Genomic DNA, 19,831 nt, shown 5'->3' on the forward strand with positions numbered 1-19,831 from the left:
GGAAACAGACATTTCTGTACTATACTGATAACTGATGATATAACTAATTTTTGATTGTCATGAGCTGTAAGCCATAATCATTGACACAAAATTGCTTGACATATTTCAATGAATCTAGAAAGATTCACTTTTTGAAATAAATTGTGTGTGTGTGGGGATTAACTTTTTCACAATATTCAAATTTTTTGAGACACACCCGTATACCAACGCCACTCTACCGTGCTATATCGCTAAATCAATGAGGAAATGTCAATGAAAAAAACCTTTTGTCTTCTTGCACATTGACTGGAATTCACATACCATCTTCATAATAATAGCTTGCTGACATAAGCACTGGCATCAGGTCATTAGAGTTTCCTGAAACAGAGTTCCCCTGATACTGACACTTTTTGATGACCTGTCAGGGGATGAGGAAAAGCTTCACAGAGCACCAACAAACACATGTGAGTGTGGTAAAAGTGTAATGCTTTCAAAATCCAGTGAATAAACACAACACTCACAAGCATTTCTTCTTGTGGGGTCCATGCCTGCATGAGGGATTTTTGATTAATCATGAGTAAAGAAGTAATCGCAAATGTTTGTCTCTGATCTCGACTAATAACAACGCACCCAGCAGCAATGTGAAAAATGAAATCAGACAACAGGGGAACAAGGCATTTTCCATCTTTATGTTCTCTTCCTTGTCCAATTGTAGTGCTGTCTACGAACCAGTAAAACAAGAGGACTCTTAGATCGGAAAAAAAACTCCACCGTGTATCTAACTATAGAGGCAAAGTATGCGACATGAAAAAAAAATCCAGACTCCCAGCCTGTGAAATGCCACACCACTATAAAACTCTGCTCACTGGATTGTTCTCAGCATTCGGAGCACTCGCTAGCTTCCCATGCACTGACCTAACCTGACTGCAGGCCCTCAGCCTCTAACCATTGGTACAGTGTAACCTATGTTCCAACTTATTTTAAAACATTATTTGTAAGCAATCTTGAAAATGATTAACAGATATGTGATGATAGGATTGATAAAACTGCAATGCAATTGATGTGTGCATGTGTATATTGTTAAAAAAATAACATAATTATGCATTTATTTTTGTCTTTAACTACAGTCTGGACTGTGCACTAAGTCAACAAGGTAATTTCCTGATATAAGCTATTCTATTTGTTTTTCTCATTTAAAGTCAGTGTACATTGGTACGACGGAGTATTAGGGCCACACATGAAGAAAAAAAATATTTTTGCCATGGCGAGATTAAACTCGACATGTTGACTTTAAAGTCGTCATGTCGACATTAAACTCAACATTTCGAGAATAAAGTTGAAATATAATATCTACTTTAATCTCGACATGTCGACTTTCAGACAGATTGCGTCTTGTCTGTTAACTACTCATTGCCGTCATCATGAAGTGCTGTATCTCGCGGTTGGAAATACCATGCACTATGCCATTTAGTATATAGCTAGAATAATACATGTATCCAATGATATGTTTCTATACAAAATGCTATTTCACTCTGTTTTACGTGGGTAAGGCCACCGCACATTCAAATAACTGCCCTTCATGAACCAGGCCGTCACTCTCCATAGGTTAACTAATTTCTCTAAAACTGCTTTTCCATGTCTCACCTGCAATAAACATAGGAGGCTATAAACACAGGTATAGCCTAAGCATATATACTATTTTGATCCCGTGAGGGAACATGTGTGCATGTATACTTTATTTATGCACTGTGTGTGCATATGTGTGCATGTAGGCGACTAGTACATAGGGTGGTCGGGAGGAGGACAGCTTCATTCGTCCCTAGACATTCAGCAATAGGCTGTTTTGCATCCATTACAAACAAGCAATGTGAAATTCTAGGATTGGGGAGAGCGCCTAGTATGCCTAGTCTAGTGCATAAGCATGAAGTTGAACCTTTAGATGAAAAACACTCTAATAATAGGCCTACAATAAATAAAAAAAAACGCTAATGACGTTTAGGCTACTTTTGACCATCACATTTATCGCTTGTAACTCCGTGATAAGGACCTACAGGAAAGTATTTGGCTGAGCAACGGAGGTTAATGTTTTATGTTTTGTTCACATGATATAGGCCTATGTCTAATCATTGTTGCAGTCGAAGAAAACTGGAATGTTTAATTCGTCCTCCCTTTCAATCGTCCCGAGCGGTCCTTCTCTCTCTTCTCTCAAACCAACTTTATTCTCAAAATGTTGAGTTTAATGTCGACACGTCGAGATTAAAGTCGACATGATATTTCAACTTTATTCTCGAAATGTCGAGTTTAATGTCGACATGGCGACTTTAAAGTCGATACATTGAGATTAAAGTCGACATTACATTTCAACTTTATTCTCGAAATGTCGAGTTTAGGCCTAATGTCGACATGGCGAGTTTAATCTCGTCATGGCAAAAATATTTCTTCTTTCATGTGTGGCCCTAATACTCCGTCGTACATTGGAGACTCTTAGAACATAAATAAAAAATAGTTTAGAAATGCTGATGTTGACCCCTCTGTTCTACAGAATGCGGGCTCTACTAGTCTTCAGTGTTCTCCTGGCTGCTGTCTGGGCTGACCGTAAGACACACACACATACACACACACACACAATATTAGACTAGATTAAACTTAACTACACTAAATGTACCATTACATAAAACATAACCTTATATACCCAGTTGTCAGTTGCTATTGTGTTTAAGAAAGCAAAGCAGCATGCATATAACAACATTATGTAAATAAGTTAAGCCTAATATGTTATAGAGAGCATATTTTACTCTCTCAAGTCAAATTACCTTGGATGTGCAGCAGAGGTCATGTGGCCTGAGAACCTTGAAGCAAGCTGGAAGGTTTTTAAAGTGACCAAGTTGTATGTGTCCTCTGTCTCTCTTCCAGCCTCTGGCTTCTCATTTTCCCCAGCTGTGGGTGGCGGATCTGGGACCTCTTACACCATTTTAGGGGATGGCCGCATCACAGCAGTCAGAATCTGGGATAATGGATACATCCGTGGGTGAGACACATTACCAGTGAATCTCTGTGTGTGAGTGGGATCGCTCAGGGATCTATGCACAAATCACCAATTTGATTTGATGAATCTGTAATTAGGCTACTGTATTTTCTGAAGAGATCAATGTTTGCATTTTAATCGTTATTTTTAAATTTAAAATGGCATTATCATCAAATGAACACACGTTTGCTAAAATAATTTTGATACTTTCATTTATTTTTTTTAGAATATGTAACATAGTCTACTGTTTACTGGTATTTATCTAATTCCATTAGGCAATCCATTAGATATTTTGGAATTCTCTCACAGACAACTGAGCAATGACAAACAAATAACAAAACTGTTATGACTGCCTGTTAGAGAGTAGCCTATCAAACAGCCAGGGGCGGAGCCAGAGGGGTGGCTTTGGATGGCACAGGCCATCCTTGAAATTCGATTGGCCACCCCAGGTGCCACCCCGAAATCCTAGTCTACGATTGGCCATTATGACGGTCTAGGCGGGACCTTTCTTGACGCATTTGCAGCGCTAGTTTGAAGTGTCAGACAGACTTCGGAAAGTGGCAAACACTCTTGCCATTATACACGACTTATTATGACCACCGCGCAGCGAAGCGGCGGTCATATAGGTTTAGTCAGATTTTTTTTTTTTTCTTTTTTTTTCTTTTTCGCATGCCCAAATTTCCGTCAATGAGTCCCAGGACACTGAAAGACCGGGGTACACGAAACTTGGTGGGCATGTAACCCCACATGGATAGCATGGAACCATCGTTTTTCGTTTTGATCTGTAACCCCCCCGCTTGACTGGACCCCCCGAAAGGAGGGTAGGGCAGACACAGTTTTCTGTGAATATCTCAAAAACCGTGGGGTTTAGGATGACCATTTTTTTTTGTATGTTGATCTCAAGGGGCCATGTCAACCCATTCCATAACCACTCATTTCATGTATAGCGCCACCTAGTTAAACACAAAAAAGTAAAAATGAGGTGTTGTAATTGAAGGTATCTGTGACCTAACATAGTCAAAACTGCACGAAATTGGAAGTGTATGATCATTATGACACCCTCTGTATGCACGCCAAGTTTTGTGGAATTCCGTTCATGGGGGGCCACACAATAAATTAATTTATGTTACTATACACCAACTGGCCTGTAGGTGGCCGGAGACAGTTTTCTGTGAATATCTCGAGAATGTATGTTGGTCTAAGGGGGCATGTCAACCCATCCCATTACCACTTATTTCATGTATAGCGCCACCTAGTTAAAAATTAAAAAGCAAAAAATTTGGTGTTTTCATCACAATATCTCTGGCTGACAAGGTCAAAACTGCACGAAATTAAAAGTGTAGGATCATTATGACACCCTCCGAATGCATGCCAAGTTTTGTGTACTTTCGTTCATGGGGGGCCTTACAATAAAATAATTTATGTGTACATTTAGTGACGTACACCAACAAGGATTCCTGGGACACTGAAAGACCGGGGTACACAAAACTTGGTGGGCATGTACCCCCACATGGATAGCATGGAACCGTCATTTTTCGTTTTGATCTGTAGCCCCCCCGCTGGACTTGACCCCCCGAAAGGAGGGTAGGGCAGACACAGTTCTCTGTGAATATCTTGAGAACTGTAGGGCCTAGGATGACCATTTTTTTCCGTATGTTTGCCTCCAGGGGTCATGTTAACCCATTTCATGTGCACACATGTGCACAAACAGATACACACACACACACACACATACATTCACAGTAATGTCACAGGCACAAACACAAATACGCACGCACACACACACACACGCACACACACACACACACACACACACACACACACACTCACACACACACATAACATAAACATAACACAAACAATCAAGAATTTCTCAGAATTATAAACAGGCAAGATGGAGGTGGGGTTGTATAAAATGAATTTTACATGTGAAATCTATGAACTAATCATGTTTTGGTACTTGTTGTCTAGCAGATACCAGTCAGAATTGAGTGTGGATAATGCAATTTAGTGAGACAGTTAGAATCATATAGGCCTTTCAGCGTGATTTCTTTTTGTGGAAAAAATGTGCTGGACTGGGCGGCGGTCATATTTTGTACCGCTCTGCGGTACATCTTGTTGTTTTTAGCATGTGAGTTTAGGCCTACAGGCTACTGCTTGTGATAACAGGCAAAGATATCTATTTACCTATCGCATCCGCCAGTGCCTATTTATCTAATCACACACACAAGTTGCGTTTGTTGAATCACGTCATCCAAGACTAATTTTCCTACCTGCTTATTGTATAGCCTGCGCAGCCAACATTTGCTAGGTCATTAAGTGTTAACTGTGGGCCTACTTTTGTAAAAGTGTTTAATGATAATACTGTCCTAATCAAGGTTTGAAAATCGGAGGTTCACAGGCCACTGTGGCCTTGGTGCTCCCTTCTTTCAATATTCTGCTTTGCATCTGATTTTCATTTAACCTATGGCCTGTCAAAATAATCTTAGCATTCACAGTGCAAATTAATTTATTATTTTACGCAGTGGAGAAAGTGACAGCGCACGGCAAGAAAGAGCGTCCAAATTCACCCATTTCTCTGTTGAACTACTCGCGAAGTAGCCTACTCATCACACAGACATTACATGTATCCCATCACATGAAATAGCTTTTTCTTAGCTTTTAACGATGTTAGCCACTAGTTGCTGTGATAAACAGTTCGCGAGAAAAGTAACTTTAATTTAATCATATTATTATACAGTTCTGCGTCCATCTCCCTATCCATTCATCTCGGTGGAATGCTTTGCGAACTCTTCCCATATACAAACAATACATACAAACATATCAGAATAAACAGACCTTACCGAACACGAAGGTGTAAAGCATTCCCCTGTACAGATAGCAATTCCAGAGTAATCCGGTTTTGAATTTGCAGCAAATATCTACATGCATGTCTCCAACTTTGGGCTTTAAATTTCATAGCAGGTCAAATAAAACATAAATGTTAAATACAGCCTAGATATCTGTAAAATCAGATGATTTACAGTTCTATGCAATATGTCATGTTTCATGTTTTTGTCATGTTTCATACAGTGATGCAGGTCTACTGTTATGAAAAGACTAAATACAACTTTGATCATTTTTATGTCTACTGTATAGTTAACTTTGGCCTTGGTGCCCTGACGTGTGGCCTTTGTGCCCCCTGCCAAACATGCCCAACTGAAGGCCAAGTGGCCTTGCACCTAAAATTATGAAATTCCAAGCCTGGTCCTAATGTAACGTTAAGACAACTTTTCATGTATGGTTCATCAAGCTCACTCATAAACACTTGTCGCATCGGCTAGGCTACAGGTAGCGATATGAATTCTGGTGACAATTCAACCAGTCAAGGATTTGTTGTGAAATATTTAAATTTTGGGAAGTTTACGTAGCTTAGGCTAAACTGTATGGTTATTTCGTCCCCCATGCCTGTTTTATTCGTCCCGGCCAGGAGGGATAAATGAAACATTGTGCATGTTCCACTTTTGCTTAAAGAATTCCTGAACGGTTTTGTTCAGAGCTGAAAGTGCAACTGTATTTGACAAAAGGCAGATGTAAGTTATTGCTAGTGACAAAATATTAACTTTCGGTGTGGTCTCTTTGTAAATTACGTGTAATTAAAACATGTTTTGATCGTCCCAGTTGTCCCCTATAGGCTAGTGCATGGTGTCCTATATCCAAGGGGAATATTCTCACCCCTATGTATTGCCACTCTGTTTCGAGGGACAAGGGGTAGGCTAGGGGAAGGGGAAGCATAACAAATGGGATTGAGCCTTAGGGTCTGTAGCATTATGAATGTAACATTATGATTAGATTAAGGTTAGTCTTTAATTGTTGTTTCATTTCTGTTTCATACAAAAGTATTTTAAGCATTTAGTTGAGAGGTGTTTGTTGATTTTGGATTACTTTGTTATAGCTCTTTGCCAGCTCAGACAAAAAAAGCAGGTCAAATTATTTTAACAGCTACAAAAATAGATGGCCATAGATAGCCATATAATAAAATATATTTTAATGTCCCCATGATGGAATTTGTTTTAGCTCAGCATAACCCACTGATAGACAACTTAAATTTAATATGTTTGTTTATTTGTATTTGCATTTTATTCAAATACAAAGACATTTTACAGTATGTGAGAGTATGGTCTTTGTCCTTCAATTGATGAGTATGGTGTTTGGTGGGTTTCCTAATGTATTTGTGCTAATTTAACATCTTGAGCCTGTTTCTATTTATCTGGATGTTTTGCCTCATGCCACCCTTGAATTAATCAGTGCCCCATAGGGCCATCCTTGTTAAAAATGTCTAGAATCGCCACTGCAAACAGCCAGAAAAATGCCATTTCCCTAATTTGATTTTATTTCCTATTCTTTAGCCTCCAGGTCCGTTATGGATTCGAATGGTCGCAACTTGCTGGTTTTACAGGTGGCACCGAGCTTGAGTTTGAGCTGTTTGACGGCGAGTTCATCGTTCAAGTCTCCGGCAAGTTCTCTCGCTACATCCAGTCTCTCTTCATCGTCACCAACAGGGGGCGCTCCATGATTGCTGGACAGCCATCTGGAACTACCTTCAACATGTACGCCGTCCATCCAATGGCCGAGCTGCGATTCCTGAGCGGCCGCTACAACGGAGGTCTCACCTCTATCGCCACGCACTGGGCAATTCTTCCCATGGGCAACATGGCCGTAAACGGCACTTCTGATTAACGGAAGGGAATGAAGAACAGCCCAATACCATGGTTATAACTGCCATGCCTACTGCTTGGCTACGGTGGCTACATTATCATCAGGATATTTCACCTTGCATCAATTGAAATTATCTGAGGGACACATCACACTCTTGTTCGTTGTCTTTTGATTTTTTAAATGTCTGATATGGCTACCTGTCTGTCAGGGAATTTGTCTGTCACATCGAAATGCATAGCTAACATGCATAGCTAAAGTTGGGAATTGTTCTGTGGGTGCACTTGAGTCTTGCTTTCTGCTTTTCTGTCACATAGGCTACATTATGTGTGCGTTGATGCCATGTGCCTGTGTATGAAATTTGCATATTCATGTTACACAGCTTTCCACACTGTAAACCAGTGAAATGAGCATTTATGGAAAAATTGTATGTCAATCCCTGCAAAGCTTTTTGGTGCTTGGCAAAAAAATAAATACAAATAAAGTTCATCTTGGATGTTTGAAATAGCCTACCTCCTTGATAGGCTACCTTGATGCATGTAGGCTAAATATGACACAAGGAATAAAAGGTTGCAACTCATATGCCATAGATTTGTTTCCCAGCCATTAAGCCATTATAATGGACACAGTAGGCCTATAGGATGTTTCTTATTTTTCATGTTTAAAGGTGCAGTTAGCGATTGTGCAGGAAGTTGTGTTCGTTTATGTTTATGTTTATATTCAAATTTATTAGCAGATGTTTTTCCCCCCAAAACAATGTGCATTATATTTTAACCAAAACCATCATCACATTTATAGAAGTTAGGAGTGCTAAATGTATAATCTGGTCGGCTAAGGGACTGTTTATTTGTTGTTCCATGTGTTCCGATTGGATGATTAAAATTCTCAAGAAACTTGAGGCTGGTATGAGGGAGTGTATTGTGTATGTGAGCAACCTACAAGTTAGTCATCTTGCACTGGATCATTTTCCTGAATCTCAACATTATGATCACAAGTCTGGGCAAATTATTAATTAAATAAAATTTAACATGATCTGTTGCTTAGGCAATACATGGGGCAACTTGTTGCAGGGCAACCACATAACCGGTAAATGTTTTTTTAAAGCTGTCATCACCATAGGCACAATATTTAGGCTACCTCTGTTAGGCCTACAAAAAGTAACGAATTAAGGAGTATTTCCGGATCGGGGAAACCTTTCGGTCTGCGGTTCTATTATTCAATTGTGCCGCAAATTAACAGACAAAAGCCGACGAAATTTAAATTCATGGCTCCATAGACCAGCAATCTACTCATCGAGGAGGCTTATAGTTTGAGAAAAACTGCAGATCATAGACAGAGAAAGCTCTGGGAAAGTCCTTGGCAGGTCCCTCCACTCGGTAGCCATATTGCAACGCTTTTTGGCCCCTATTTTGGCAGAAATGCGCGTGCGAAAGGCTTCATGACACCAATCTTGCTCCAGCGACGAGATCACATGAATAGGCTTGTTCGACTTGATGCAGATCTGCTCAGATCTGACTTGATGTGATGCTTGCTGGGTTGAACACAATGCATACTGGGATGGACACAATGCATACTGGTTAAAAATCCTGTCCGACTTCAGTCAGCCGGGGAGGGACCAAGGGGCTGGCGAATTCCCGAAAGTTGAACCACCCATGGAGCTGTGGTTATCAACTCTCTGCTAACCCCATAGAACGCCCATTAATTTAGGATTTTTTTTGAAATCATAACTTTATATAACATACAGTATACCCTGTGCCAACATTGTAGCTTCTGTATTATCTTCATAAACAATAGAAGGCAAAACAGCCTCAACTACCTTGTATGTAACGTTGGGTTCCCGTAAGATAGTCAGCATGTCTTGTTGTAGGGAAGCTAACTTTTGATGTAATTTGACGCAATTATGCCTGCGTCTTTCTGTCGCACAGTAGGGAGCTAACCGTATTGTTTGGATAAGAAGCTAAGTCCAGCCAGCACGGAAACTCATGAACAAATCTATGTAGCCTACAATAACATTGTGTGTTAAGGTAAAGCATTACATAGAGGCAAGTAAACCTAATAAAAAAACGGCACTAACGTTAATACTATCAGAGGTTTTCGATGGATTGACAGTAGGTCGGAAAAGTAGAAAGAAGATTAGGCAAAAACCTTTTGGTTTTGTTTTACCATGACTGTGTTTGAAAATGATCATGTCTGGTAGTTTCAACATGAACACGACTTGATATCACTTGTGAGGATGATATTATAATAATACATAATAATAAATGTTTAACTTTGATGACTTTGAAGGTGAAGGAAGTGTGAGAAGAATTTCTGTGTGAACCATCTATCAGACAAGTTACAAGATTCAGTTCGATGGCTAACGTCACAAAGTTAAGTGCGAGTCTGTGCAGTACGGTGGGAAGCCAACTGAAAAAACATTCAATTTGCGTCAGTGCCCTCCCATTGAAAATGACGGAGTCTGTTCGTCCATTTCTTTTACTGTCTATGGGAGGGACTTACCACTGTGTCACCATGTCACATGACCTTAAAATATCGCAGGAGTCTTCGCCTGCAGACAGATCTTGCAGTTGCCTTTCCACGGTCTGCACGAGCTGAAACCTGCCCTCATGACGTCAGTTCAAAGACGTGATAGGGCCATTTGGGAGGAATCACCTTATGACGATTTTGACAGGTTTCTCATGCTGCTTCCTTATGTTGGAATAGATAGATAGATAGATAGATACTGTGAGTAGGCGCTCTCTCCCCTCCTCACTGTTTTTAAAGATAGTATTGCTTGTGTGTGAATTATGGACATTTTATGAATATTTGCTTTGCCTGACGAACTCCCTTGAATGTTATGGACAATTCTGAACTTTTGCTTGAATGCACTCTGCATCGCGGAAGCCCTGCAAGAGCAGAAGTGCCAACGAGAGACATTGAGCCCCTTGCACACACACACGCGCACGCACATACACACCCACACTGTCTGTCATCTTTGGGTTTCCGCGAGTGAAACGCCAACACGGAAGTTAGCGCTTGCTGCGCTAACAGTACCAAACCAGTCGCCACAAGTCTTCATACTCAAACAGCCCTGAAACATCTCATGCATACGGGTGAGGTACCCACTCGTATGTAACACTGCACACACCACATTATCTCCCTGGTCATTTATAAACAAAACGCCATACTTACCTCTTGTGTTCCTCCACCTTCAGTCACTACTACCAAACGGAAGCATGCGCCATTTGAGTAGTATTTGTAATGCCATCTTGACTTTGGGTATGGGGAATGATGTCGCGAAGGGGGGTTTGGAAGTGTGCTTTGTGTTGCTAGGCCTCTGTTGAATGTTATATGTTTATGGGCTTTACGTGTAGCGTAGCCAAGATGTGTGGGATGTGTTTGAGGTACATTTTATTGTTTGGTTTGTGTTTTGATGACTTGAACACTGTGGTTGTGTACAAGTATGATCGTGATAATGGTACAGTCCAATCATGTGTGTAGTCAATTATCTTCAATCATGGTGTCTGAGCATAGTAGGACTGTGTATAAGAACCCTGTTCAGTTTGTGTTGTGGGGGGGAGAGTGTAAAGAGCTGACAACCGGAGAGAGAGCTCTGTTGAAGTAAGTGGCCAGTTGAACCTTAGTCTGAAACTAGTATTTTGATTTGGTGCCTTCTCTTTTTGTATTTTGCTATTTTTGATTACCTTAGGACTTTTGATACATTTTTGGACTTTGCTATACTTTGCCATTTTGGATTATTTTTGCCTTTTGCCATATTTTGCTATTTTTGAACTTTTTCCTTTTTTTTGTCTGTTTTGATGGTGGAGGACTAACTGGCACTGTAAAAATAAATACACTGGCAATTTTGAAATACAATTTTTTTTTCTGCATTCCTGACATTTTTTACCCCTTCTCTCTGATTTCCAACCGCAACGCTGTCCTGGCAAGTGAGGTGGCCACCCGATCACTCACAGATACTTTATTGATCCCCAAGGGGAAATTCAAGAATATGCGAAAATGAACCGAAATTCAAGGGATACCTTCTTATATGTGATTTCTGCAACAATGGTAGGCTAGCCTACTGAAAACGTTTGGATATTCTGTTATTTTCTGCTGTTGGTTAAATAGGTAGACACACATATAGGAAAATCACTTGGTATTGAATTTATGACAACAGTGGTTTATTTAAACTACATAATAAAGTATCTAAAGTAGCGTTTTACGACAGACTAATTGTAAAATATTTTTTGCAGCTTAGATCATTTCTATGAGGTGTCCAGAACAACATACTAAAAGTCCTAAGAAATCCTAGTTGAGGAAATATGTTAAATTCTCATCAATCCGAGATGTGTGCCAAGAAGACCAGGCAACAATACAGCCCCAATGGGGCTATTATTCCCTTTAACCCGTCTCCGATAGCCTGGGTTAGCCAGGCTACTGTACCTATCAAAATTAAACTTTACACAATGAAAGTACCCATGAAAAGTAAAAGTTTCTTTGAAAATTACAAATGACAAATGAGCTATACACTAATCGAATACAGGCTACCCAAAAAGCAAAATGCCATAAAAAAAAAAAAAAAAAAAAAAAAAATATATATATATATATATATATATATAGAGAGAGAGAGAGAGACAGACTCTAGAATGTCAATGAGGAAAACTTTTCTCCTCTTGTACATTGGCTGGAATTCATTAATAGTACCTTGCTGACATAAGCACTGGCATCAGGTCATTAGGTCATAGAGTCCCCTGACAGAGTTTCCCTGAGACTGACACTGCTTTTGGGCGACCTGTCTGGGGATGAGGGAAAGCTACACAGAGCAAAGTAGCAAGATATCCAGGTCCACAGTTTTCAGGACCTCAGACTATGCCGAAGGTTCACCTTCCAGCAGGACAATTACCCTAAGCACATAGCCAAGACAATGCAGGCTAAAAGTGAGTGTGGTAAACGTGGAATACTTTCAAAACTGAATAAATGTGACACTGCATTTCTTCATGTGGGGTGTGGGGATGCTTTTCATTAGTACAGAAGTAATGGCAAATGTTTCTCTTTAATCTGGACAATAACAACTCACACAACAGCAATTTGAAAAATGAAGTCAGACAACAAGGAAACAAGGCATTGTTCCATCTATATGTTCTCTTCCTTCAACTCCATCGCTTATCTAACTTTGAAGGCAACAAAAAGCATTTGGAGCTCTCAATCTCATGCACTGACCTAACGTGACTGCAGGCCCTCAGCCTCTAACCATTGGTACGTTAACTTTTTTCTGATGATAGGATTGATTACAAGAGCAATGCAATGGATAATGTGTGCATGTTTATAATGTTAAAATATAACATTATTATGCATTTATTTTTGTCTTTAACTATGGTCCGGACTGTGCACTACTGTAAGTCAACAAGGTAATTTCCTGATATAAGCTATTATATTTGTTTTTCTCATTTCAACTCCGTGTACATTGAGGACTCTTTGTACATAAAACCAAACAGATGCAGTCGTTTTTTCAGTTCCAAGAAAATACACGTCTGTATCAGTATCTCAGTGTTTGAATTCCCTTTCTTGTAGCATCCTTTCATGTGGTTAATGGTAAGCTCTGTCAGTCGCTTTGGATAAAAGCTTCAGCTAAATCGCCAAATGTAAAAAATTCGCACTACATGAACTTGCATATGGTACTATTTGGCATTAGAGGGGCCAAATTGTTTTGGCTCTGCCATTGTGCAAATGAACCGGTTATAACCACGCAATTGAGCAAAGCGTAAAGAAGGACAAAAAACTGTTGGTTGTTCCAAACTTTTCCATTTGAGAATGATGGAGGATACGTGCTCTTGGCCACTTCCAATGCTGCAAAAATGTTATTATACCCTTCCCCAGATCTGTGTTTTCACACAACCCTGTCTCGCAGGTCTAGGACAATGCTCTCAACCTCGTGGCTTGGTTTTCACTCTGACATACATCATCAACTGTGAGACGTTATATAAAGAGATGTGTGCCTTTCCTAATAATGTCCAGTGAATTAATTTAGGTTGACTCCAATCAAGTTGTATAAGCATCTCAAGGACCATTGATAGAAGTATGCACCAGAGCTCAATGGGTTGGCTCCAAGTGTCATAACAAAAGTAAATCAGTCTTTTTATATACATTTACAAAACACTCCAAACACTTGCTTATCATGTGTAGATTGATGAGAAAAAATAAATAATTGAATCCATTTTAAGATGAGTCGGAAACATAACAAAATGTGGAAAAAGTGAAGCGCTGTGAATACTTTCTGCACTGTATACTGTAAGAAATGCACAGGCAGGAATCCACAGGAATGTCATTATCATCAAGACTGCTTCACCCACGGATATCTGGTAAAAGGTCATCTATGTAACCATCATCATCAGAGACATCATTCAGTCACGGAAGTTAAAGGAAATTGGAATATGAATTCCAATGAAGTTCATTCAACACAATGGGCTCTATTGGGCGCTATTTTCCACCTAGCGCATGGCGGAAAACTCAATATTGGCGTGTTGCGACTCATATGCTCTCGCAAGCAGCCTCCTTCAAATACGGTGTTGAATGTCAAAATACAGATGCATTTATTTGACATCGCGTTAAAGGGAATGACAGATGTTATTCTCATTGGTTTAAATGATGTTACGCCCCAAACACACCCATGACTAATTAAAAAAACCTAGGAACACCTTGTTGCGCCATGCGCTCAACGTTTGATAACGAAAACCCTCCCAATGTGGACGGGACATCCTACTAAATTTCAATAAGCTTTTGACGAGTGACGATGCGCTTTAGAATGTCATGATAGGGCCCAAAGTCTCGCAAGCAGATTCCTTCAAATGCGCCGCTGACTGTTAAAATACAGATGCATTCTTTGAAGTTGCACTGTGCGCTGTTAAAGGGAATGACAGATGTCATTTTTATTGGTTTATGATGTTAAGCCCAAAACATGACTAGGAACGCCTTGTTGCGCCATCCGCCTGATGTTTGATAACGAAAACACTCCCAATGTGGACTGGACATTCCACTAAATTTAAATAAGCTTTTCGCCAGTGATCATGCATTTTAGACTGTCAAGATAGAGCCCAAAAACACTAAACAAACTTTTGAAAGGACTCTGGATAAACATGCGCTACCAGTTCCTACCAGAGTAGGGACGTCCTGGATACCAGCCCAAATATAATCCCACTCACAAAATTTGAGGTCAGGAAATTTGTTGATGAGCAACAACAAAAAGGCTGTCAAAGAGAAACTAGACATTAGATTTCACTATCGTGCCTGTTGTACAAGATATTGACAGCACAATATCTTTAAAAACGAATATAGAAGAAGAAAGAAATGTTCTTGGCCATTCTCCCTACAGGATTCACAGCGCTGATTGGTTAGGTCTATTAAATTGTGTGCAGATACCCTGATGAAGGCCAATATGGCCGTAATGCGTAGGCCCATGTGCTTTAAATTAAAGGTTTTTATACTTTTTTAACCGCAATTTGTTTCTTTTATGGATTCTCACTTCGCCCGTCGCAGAAGAGCACCTGAGCAAGGAACTATCTGAAGTCTCCTGAGCGCCCTAAGCTCCTTTGTGTCCTCTCTGTGTGCAGATGCATTTCCCCCCTGTATCAGTGGAAACGCCCCATAACCACATCTGACTGAATCAGTATCAGACTCATATTCTAAATAGAATTGAGTTGGCTACACCAGGCTATGCGCGTCCCTCTCTACCTTCAAAAAACTCCCAACTCTTCAGAGACTGTACCTCCACTTCTAGCACTACCAATAACTATGCTAATTCTAGCACTTACCACTTCTAGAACTGACACTTACCTCTGTACGAGTAGTAGCCTATGACTGCTCTAACATGTTCTTGTGGCATTGTACTTTGATTGTTTCCCTTTTTTGTAAGTTGCTTTGGATAAAAGTGTCAGCTATGACTAAATGTAAAATGGACATGGAAACAAACAATTAAAAGTAGGTGTTTTTATTAGGTGCAAAGGATGAGCAACTGGCAAACTGATATTTGTTTTGCATGAAAATAGCCTACAAACTCTAAATAACTATTAATACTAGCTGGAGTTGTATCGCTATTTTGTTGTATAAATTCTTTAATCACATTAAGCTTAGCACTGGTATTGGCCCTCACAAAACAAGCTGAACAATGAAAATCAGACAAGGAGACATTGTTCCATCTTTATTTCCTTTCCCTTGTTGAATGTTAGTGCAGTCTACAAACCAGTGAAACCAGTCGGCTCTGGTTTCTTAGAAAAATTCCGGAATCCCAGTCTGTGGAACGCCGCACTTCTATGAAACCAGAGAGGTTTAAAGCGGAGCTAGTAATCAAGGATCTTTGGTGAAGCTCACTGGTTTAGCATGAGCATTCAGAGCACTCCATAGCTTCTCATTGGTACAGTATATGAGCTTTGTTCCAACTTCTTTTTAAACATTATTTAAATATTGTTTATCTGTATTATTAAAAAAATAACATTATGCATTTTGCATTTTTGTCTTTAACTACAGTCTTGACTGCGCACTAAGTCAACAAGGTAATTTCCTGATATAAACTATTCTATTTGTTTTTCTCATTTTAAGTCAGTGTACATTGAGGACTCTTAAATTATGTAAATAAATGGTTCAGAAAGGCTGATGCTGATCCTCTGTTCTACAGAATGCGGACTCTACTTGTCTTCAGTGTTCTCCTGGCTGCTGTCTGGGCTGATCGTAAGTCACACACACACACACACACACACAATATTAAACACACTAAATTAAACTAAACTAAATGTACCATTAGATGAAACACAATCTCATATATCCAGTTACCAGTTGTTACTGTGTTTAAGCAAATAAAGCATATAAACAACATTATGTAAATAAGTTAAGCCTAATATGTTATGGACCCTTTCAAGAGAGTTCCATTATCAGCATCATAGTTGGCCCCACAAGGCTTCCTTTTTAACATTCCATATGTTATCTTAATGCAGAGGAAGTAGATTGGGGCCCAAATAGAACGTTCAAGCATTGTTTTTGTTTACCTTGTTGAAAGGGTCTATAGAGAGCTTATTCCACTGCTTGGTTGAATTTCCCATTGTCCTACGTAATTTAGAACGACCATTAACCGTATGTTATCTGCACACCTATGAAGTAGATCCATTTTGGCCGTATCACACTTGTATATTAATTCGCCGAACTCGTTGTGAAGTTTAAATGAACTGTCACGTTGCATCCGAGCTGTAAAATGCAGACGTTCAGAACATTGCAACATTGTAGCATATGACGGAGGTGGCTTTTAGCTAGATGGATGACAGCAGGCTAAGTAAAAGCGATGTTTCAAAGCTAAAGTTCATCAGAATCTTGGGATACGCCCGCTTGACAACGGGAGAGATAGAACTAACGACTGGCCTTTGGCCGTAGCAACCATCCATTTAGAACTAGTAACGGCAGTTTGTCCAATGTCCTGTGAGTTGAGAAATTAGTTGATATGTGTCGGAAGAAATTAGTTCTACAAACAAGACAGTTTTAGCTATTAAAACGTTTACATTGTAACAGGAAATGAACACAACGCAAGTGGCAACAGTGGAATAAGCGGGATAATGGACTCCACGGTGGTCTGTTCACAGAAGTTAATGCACTACGAGGTTTAAACGGTTTACAACCTCGACCGTGCATTAACTTCTGTGAACAGACCACCGTGTCGTCCATTATCCCTTACATATTTTACTCTCTCCAGTCAAATTACCTTGGATGTGCAGCAGAACCTGAACAGAGGTCATGTGGCCTTAGAACCTTGAAACAAGCTGGAAGGTTTTTAAGTGACCAAGTTGTATTTGTTCTGCCTCTCTTCTAGCCTCAGGCTTCTCATTTTCTCCAGCTGTGGGCTCGGGATCTGGGACCTCTTACACCCTTTCAGGGGAGGGCCGCATCACTGCAGTCAGACTGTGGGACAGTGGATCATACATTATAGGGTGAGGCAAATTACAAGTGAATTTCTGTGTTTGAGTGCTCATAATCGCCCATGGACCTACACAGTTCACCCATTGCATGTGAAGAATCTGTAATTACTGTATTTTCTGAAGCAATAATTGTTTACATTTTAATCATTATTTATTTTTTAAATTAAAATGTCATTGTCAAATGAACACAAGTTTGATCAAATGAATTTGTTACTTTAATTTGATTCTTTAAAAATATGTAACCTACTGTTTACTAGTATTTATCTAATTCCATTAGGCAATCCATTAGATAGGCTATATTACAATTTTGTCACGGACAACTGAGCAATTACAAACAAATAACAAAACTGTTATGACTGCCTGTTTGAACCTTTTTGCTTCAAAAGTAATGGTCACACAGGCAAAAAAAAAATGTCACTTTCCTAATGTGATTTCCTATTCTTTAGCCTCCGGGTCCGTTATGGGTTCGCATGGTCGCAACTTGCTGGTAATACAGGCGGCATCGAACAGGAGTTTGAGCTGTTTGACGGCGAGTTCATCGTTCAAGTCTCCGGCAAGTTCTCTACCTACATCCAGTCTCTCTTGATCGTCACCAACAGGGGGCGCTCCATCATTGCTGGACAGCCATCTGGAACAACCTTCAACATGTACCCCGCCCATCCAATGGCCGAGCTCCGATTCCTGAGCGGCCGCTACAACGGGGCTGGTATCACATCTATCGCCACGCACTGGGCAATTCTTCCCAACATGGCCGTAAACGGCACTTCTGATTAACAGGAGAGAATGAAGAACATCCCAATACCATGGATATAACTGCTACTGCTTGGCCACAGTAGCAACATTACTATTCAGTCTTGCTTTCTCCTTTGTCTTATGTAGCTGCATGATGTGTGCGATGAGGCCATGTGTCTGTGTATGGAATGTGCATATTAAATTGCTTTTCATTATGTATAGACCACTGAAATGAGCATTTCAATTCTATGTCCATACAAAGTTTTTTGGTGCTTGGCAACAAAATAATAATAATAGAGTTCATCATATGTTGGACGTTTCAAATACCTCCTTGATTAATGGAAATATGACACAGTGAGTAAAATATTGCAACTCATATGCCAAAGTAAAGGCGCAGTCAGTGATTGGCAGGAAGTTGTGTTTGTTTATGTCTATTTAAGTTTATTCCAAAACAACATACATTATATTTTAACCAAGGACCAAACAAAACACACCAGAGAGGTAGCTCATCCCTCCCTTCAGTATTCCCAGAGAAACTCACAACCTACTACAGACCTACAGTACAAACCTGCAGAGGCCGGGTTTTTTTTTTACAGTGTAGGCAACTCAAGCAATGGGCCGGTAGAGGATTGTTTAAAGAACATTGCTGAATGAGACAAAAATATTATGGGCAACTTTAAATGAAAAGAACTAGATTGATAAGGAACATTTAAACATGCACAATTACACACACACCCTCTTACAACACACCCTATTACACAAACAAATACACATCCCGACTCAAAACCCAAGTCCCAAAACAAGCCCTCTCTTTGAGGTCCATGGCATGTTTTACTGCACGTCATCTATCACGCTGTGTCCTAATTCACCTTGATCTCAATCAGTGACTACTTCGTAAAGTTGTAGGAGGAGTTGACCGTTTGGGTTATATTGTACCATCATGATGTCAGTAGTTGATGATTTCAAGTCAAGTCACTTTATTCATACAGGTCATTTAAAAACAACAGGAGGTGACCCAAAGTGCTTTATAGCTGAGGCAGGCAATGTAGGCTACATGATGTTAGAAGGAAGTTCTGTTGCAATTTCGTGTTGCAGATTCAGTTCAGTGTGCAATGCTATCAGGGACCCTTTTTCAAGAGAACTAATAAGCTACACCTAACTATTTTAATATAGTTATTATAACATGCTGGATTTATGACATCTACCCTTAAGAATTCAAACAATTTGTATAGAGCTGATAAGGTAGGTTAGGCTTACTATTGTGGTCAAATGCAGTCTCCAGGAGTGATGAAGTTGTGAATTGAGACATATGGGGTGAGTTGTATGACTTGTAGTAGTTGGTGTTTAGACTCCAAACAGTCACACTATGTAAATGTATGTAAATGTAAATCAGATTTCTAGGCCAAGTATACTTGCGTAAGGAATTTGGTCTCTGCATTTATCCCATCTGTGAATTAGTGAACACACA

The 19,831-nt window shown here is 39.8% G+C and overlaps 2 protein-coding genes across 3 annotated transcripts; both read left to right on the forward strand.

Moving 5' to 3' along the window:
* Nucleotides 1-827: 827 nt before the first annotated feature.
* Nucleotides 828-8,204, forward strand: LOC121695587 (zymogen granule membrane protein 16-like). The gene is made up of 5 exons (XM_042076574.1): nucleotides 828-930; nucleotides 1,107-1,132; nucleotides 2,522-2,574; nucleotides 2,893-3,007; nucleotides 7,393-8,204. The coding sequence occupies exons 3-5, from the start codon at nucleotides 2,523-2,525 to the stop codon at nucleotides 7,721-7,723; spliced, it is 498 nt and encodes a 165-aa protein (XP_041932508.1). The 5' UTR covers nucleotides 828-930; nucleotides 1,107-1,132; nucleotide 2,522; the 3' UTR covers nucleotides 7,724-8,204.
* Nucleotides 8,205-12,893: 4,689 nt separating this feature from the next.
* On the forward strand, nucleotides 12,894-18,666 carry LOC121695586 (zymogen granule membrane protein 16-like). 2 transcript variants are annotated; one of them, XM_042076573.1, is made up of 5 exons: nucleotides 12,894-12,934; nucleotides 16,199-16,224; nucleotides 16,347-16,399; nucleotides 17,526-17,643; nucleotides 18,078-18,666. In XM_042076573.1, exons 3-5 carry the CDS (start codon nucleotides 16,348-16,350, stop codon nucleotides 18,403-18,405), a joined length of 498 nt encoding a protein of 165 aa, XP_041932507.1. In that variant the 5' UTR covers nucleotides 12,894-12,934; nucleotides 16,199-16,224; nucleotide 16,347; the 3' UTR covers nucleotides 18,406-18,666. The 2 variants fall into 2 exon arrangements, with proteins under 2 accessions (XP_041932507.1, XP_041932506.1); XM_042076572.1 differs by lacking the exon at nucleotides 12,894-12,934 and adding an exon at nucleotides 15,995-16,085.
* The last annotated feature ends 1,165 nt before the right edge of the window (nucleotides 18,667-19,831 follow it).

The sequence above is a fragment of the Alosa sapidissima genome, chromosome 21 (assembly GCF_018492685.1).
Source record: "Alosa sapidissima isolate fAloSap1 chromosome 21, fAloSap1.pri, whole genome shotgun sequence".
NCBI lineage: Eukaryota > Metazoa > Chordata > Actinopteri > Clupeiformes > Clupeidae > Alosa > Alosa sapidissima.

Coding starts and splice junctions, on each gene's coding strand:
- LOC121695587 (XM_042076574.1), top strand. CDS start 2,523: ATGCGGGCTCTACTAGTCTTCAGTGTTCTCCTGGCTGCTGTCTGGGCT. Junction 2,575..2,892: donor GGCTGCTGTCTGGGCTGACC/GTAAGACACACA, acceptor TCTCTCTTCCAG/CCTCTGGCTTCTCATTTTCC. Junction 3,008..7,392: donor GATAATGGATACATCCGTGG/GTGAGACACATT, acceptor CCTATTCTTTAG/CCTCCAGGTCCGTTATGGAT.
- LOC121695586 (XM_042076573.1), top strand. CDS start 16,348: ATGCGGACTCTACTTGTCTTCAGTGTTCTCCTGGCTGCTGTCTGGGCT. Junction 16,400..17,525: donor GGCTGCTGTCTGGGCTGATC/GTAAGTCACACA, acceptor CCTCTCTTCTAG/CCTCAGGCTTCTCATTTTCT. Junction 17,644..18,077: donor AGTGGATCATACATTATAGG/GTGAGGCAAATT, acceptor CCTATTCTTTAG/CCTCCGGGTCCGTTATGGGT.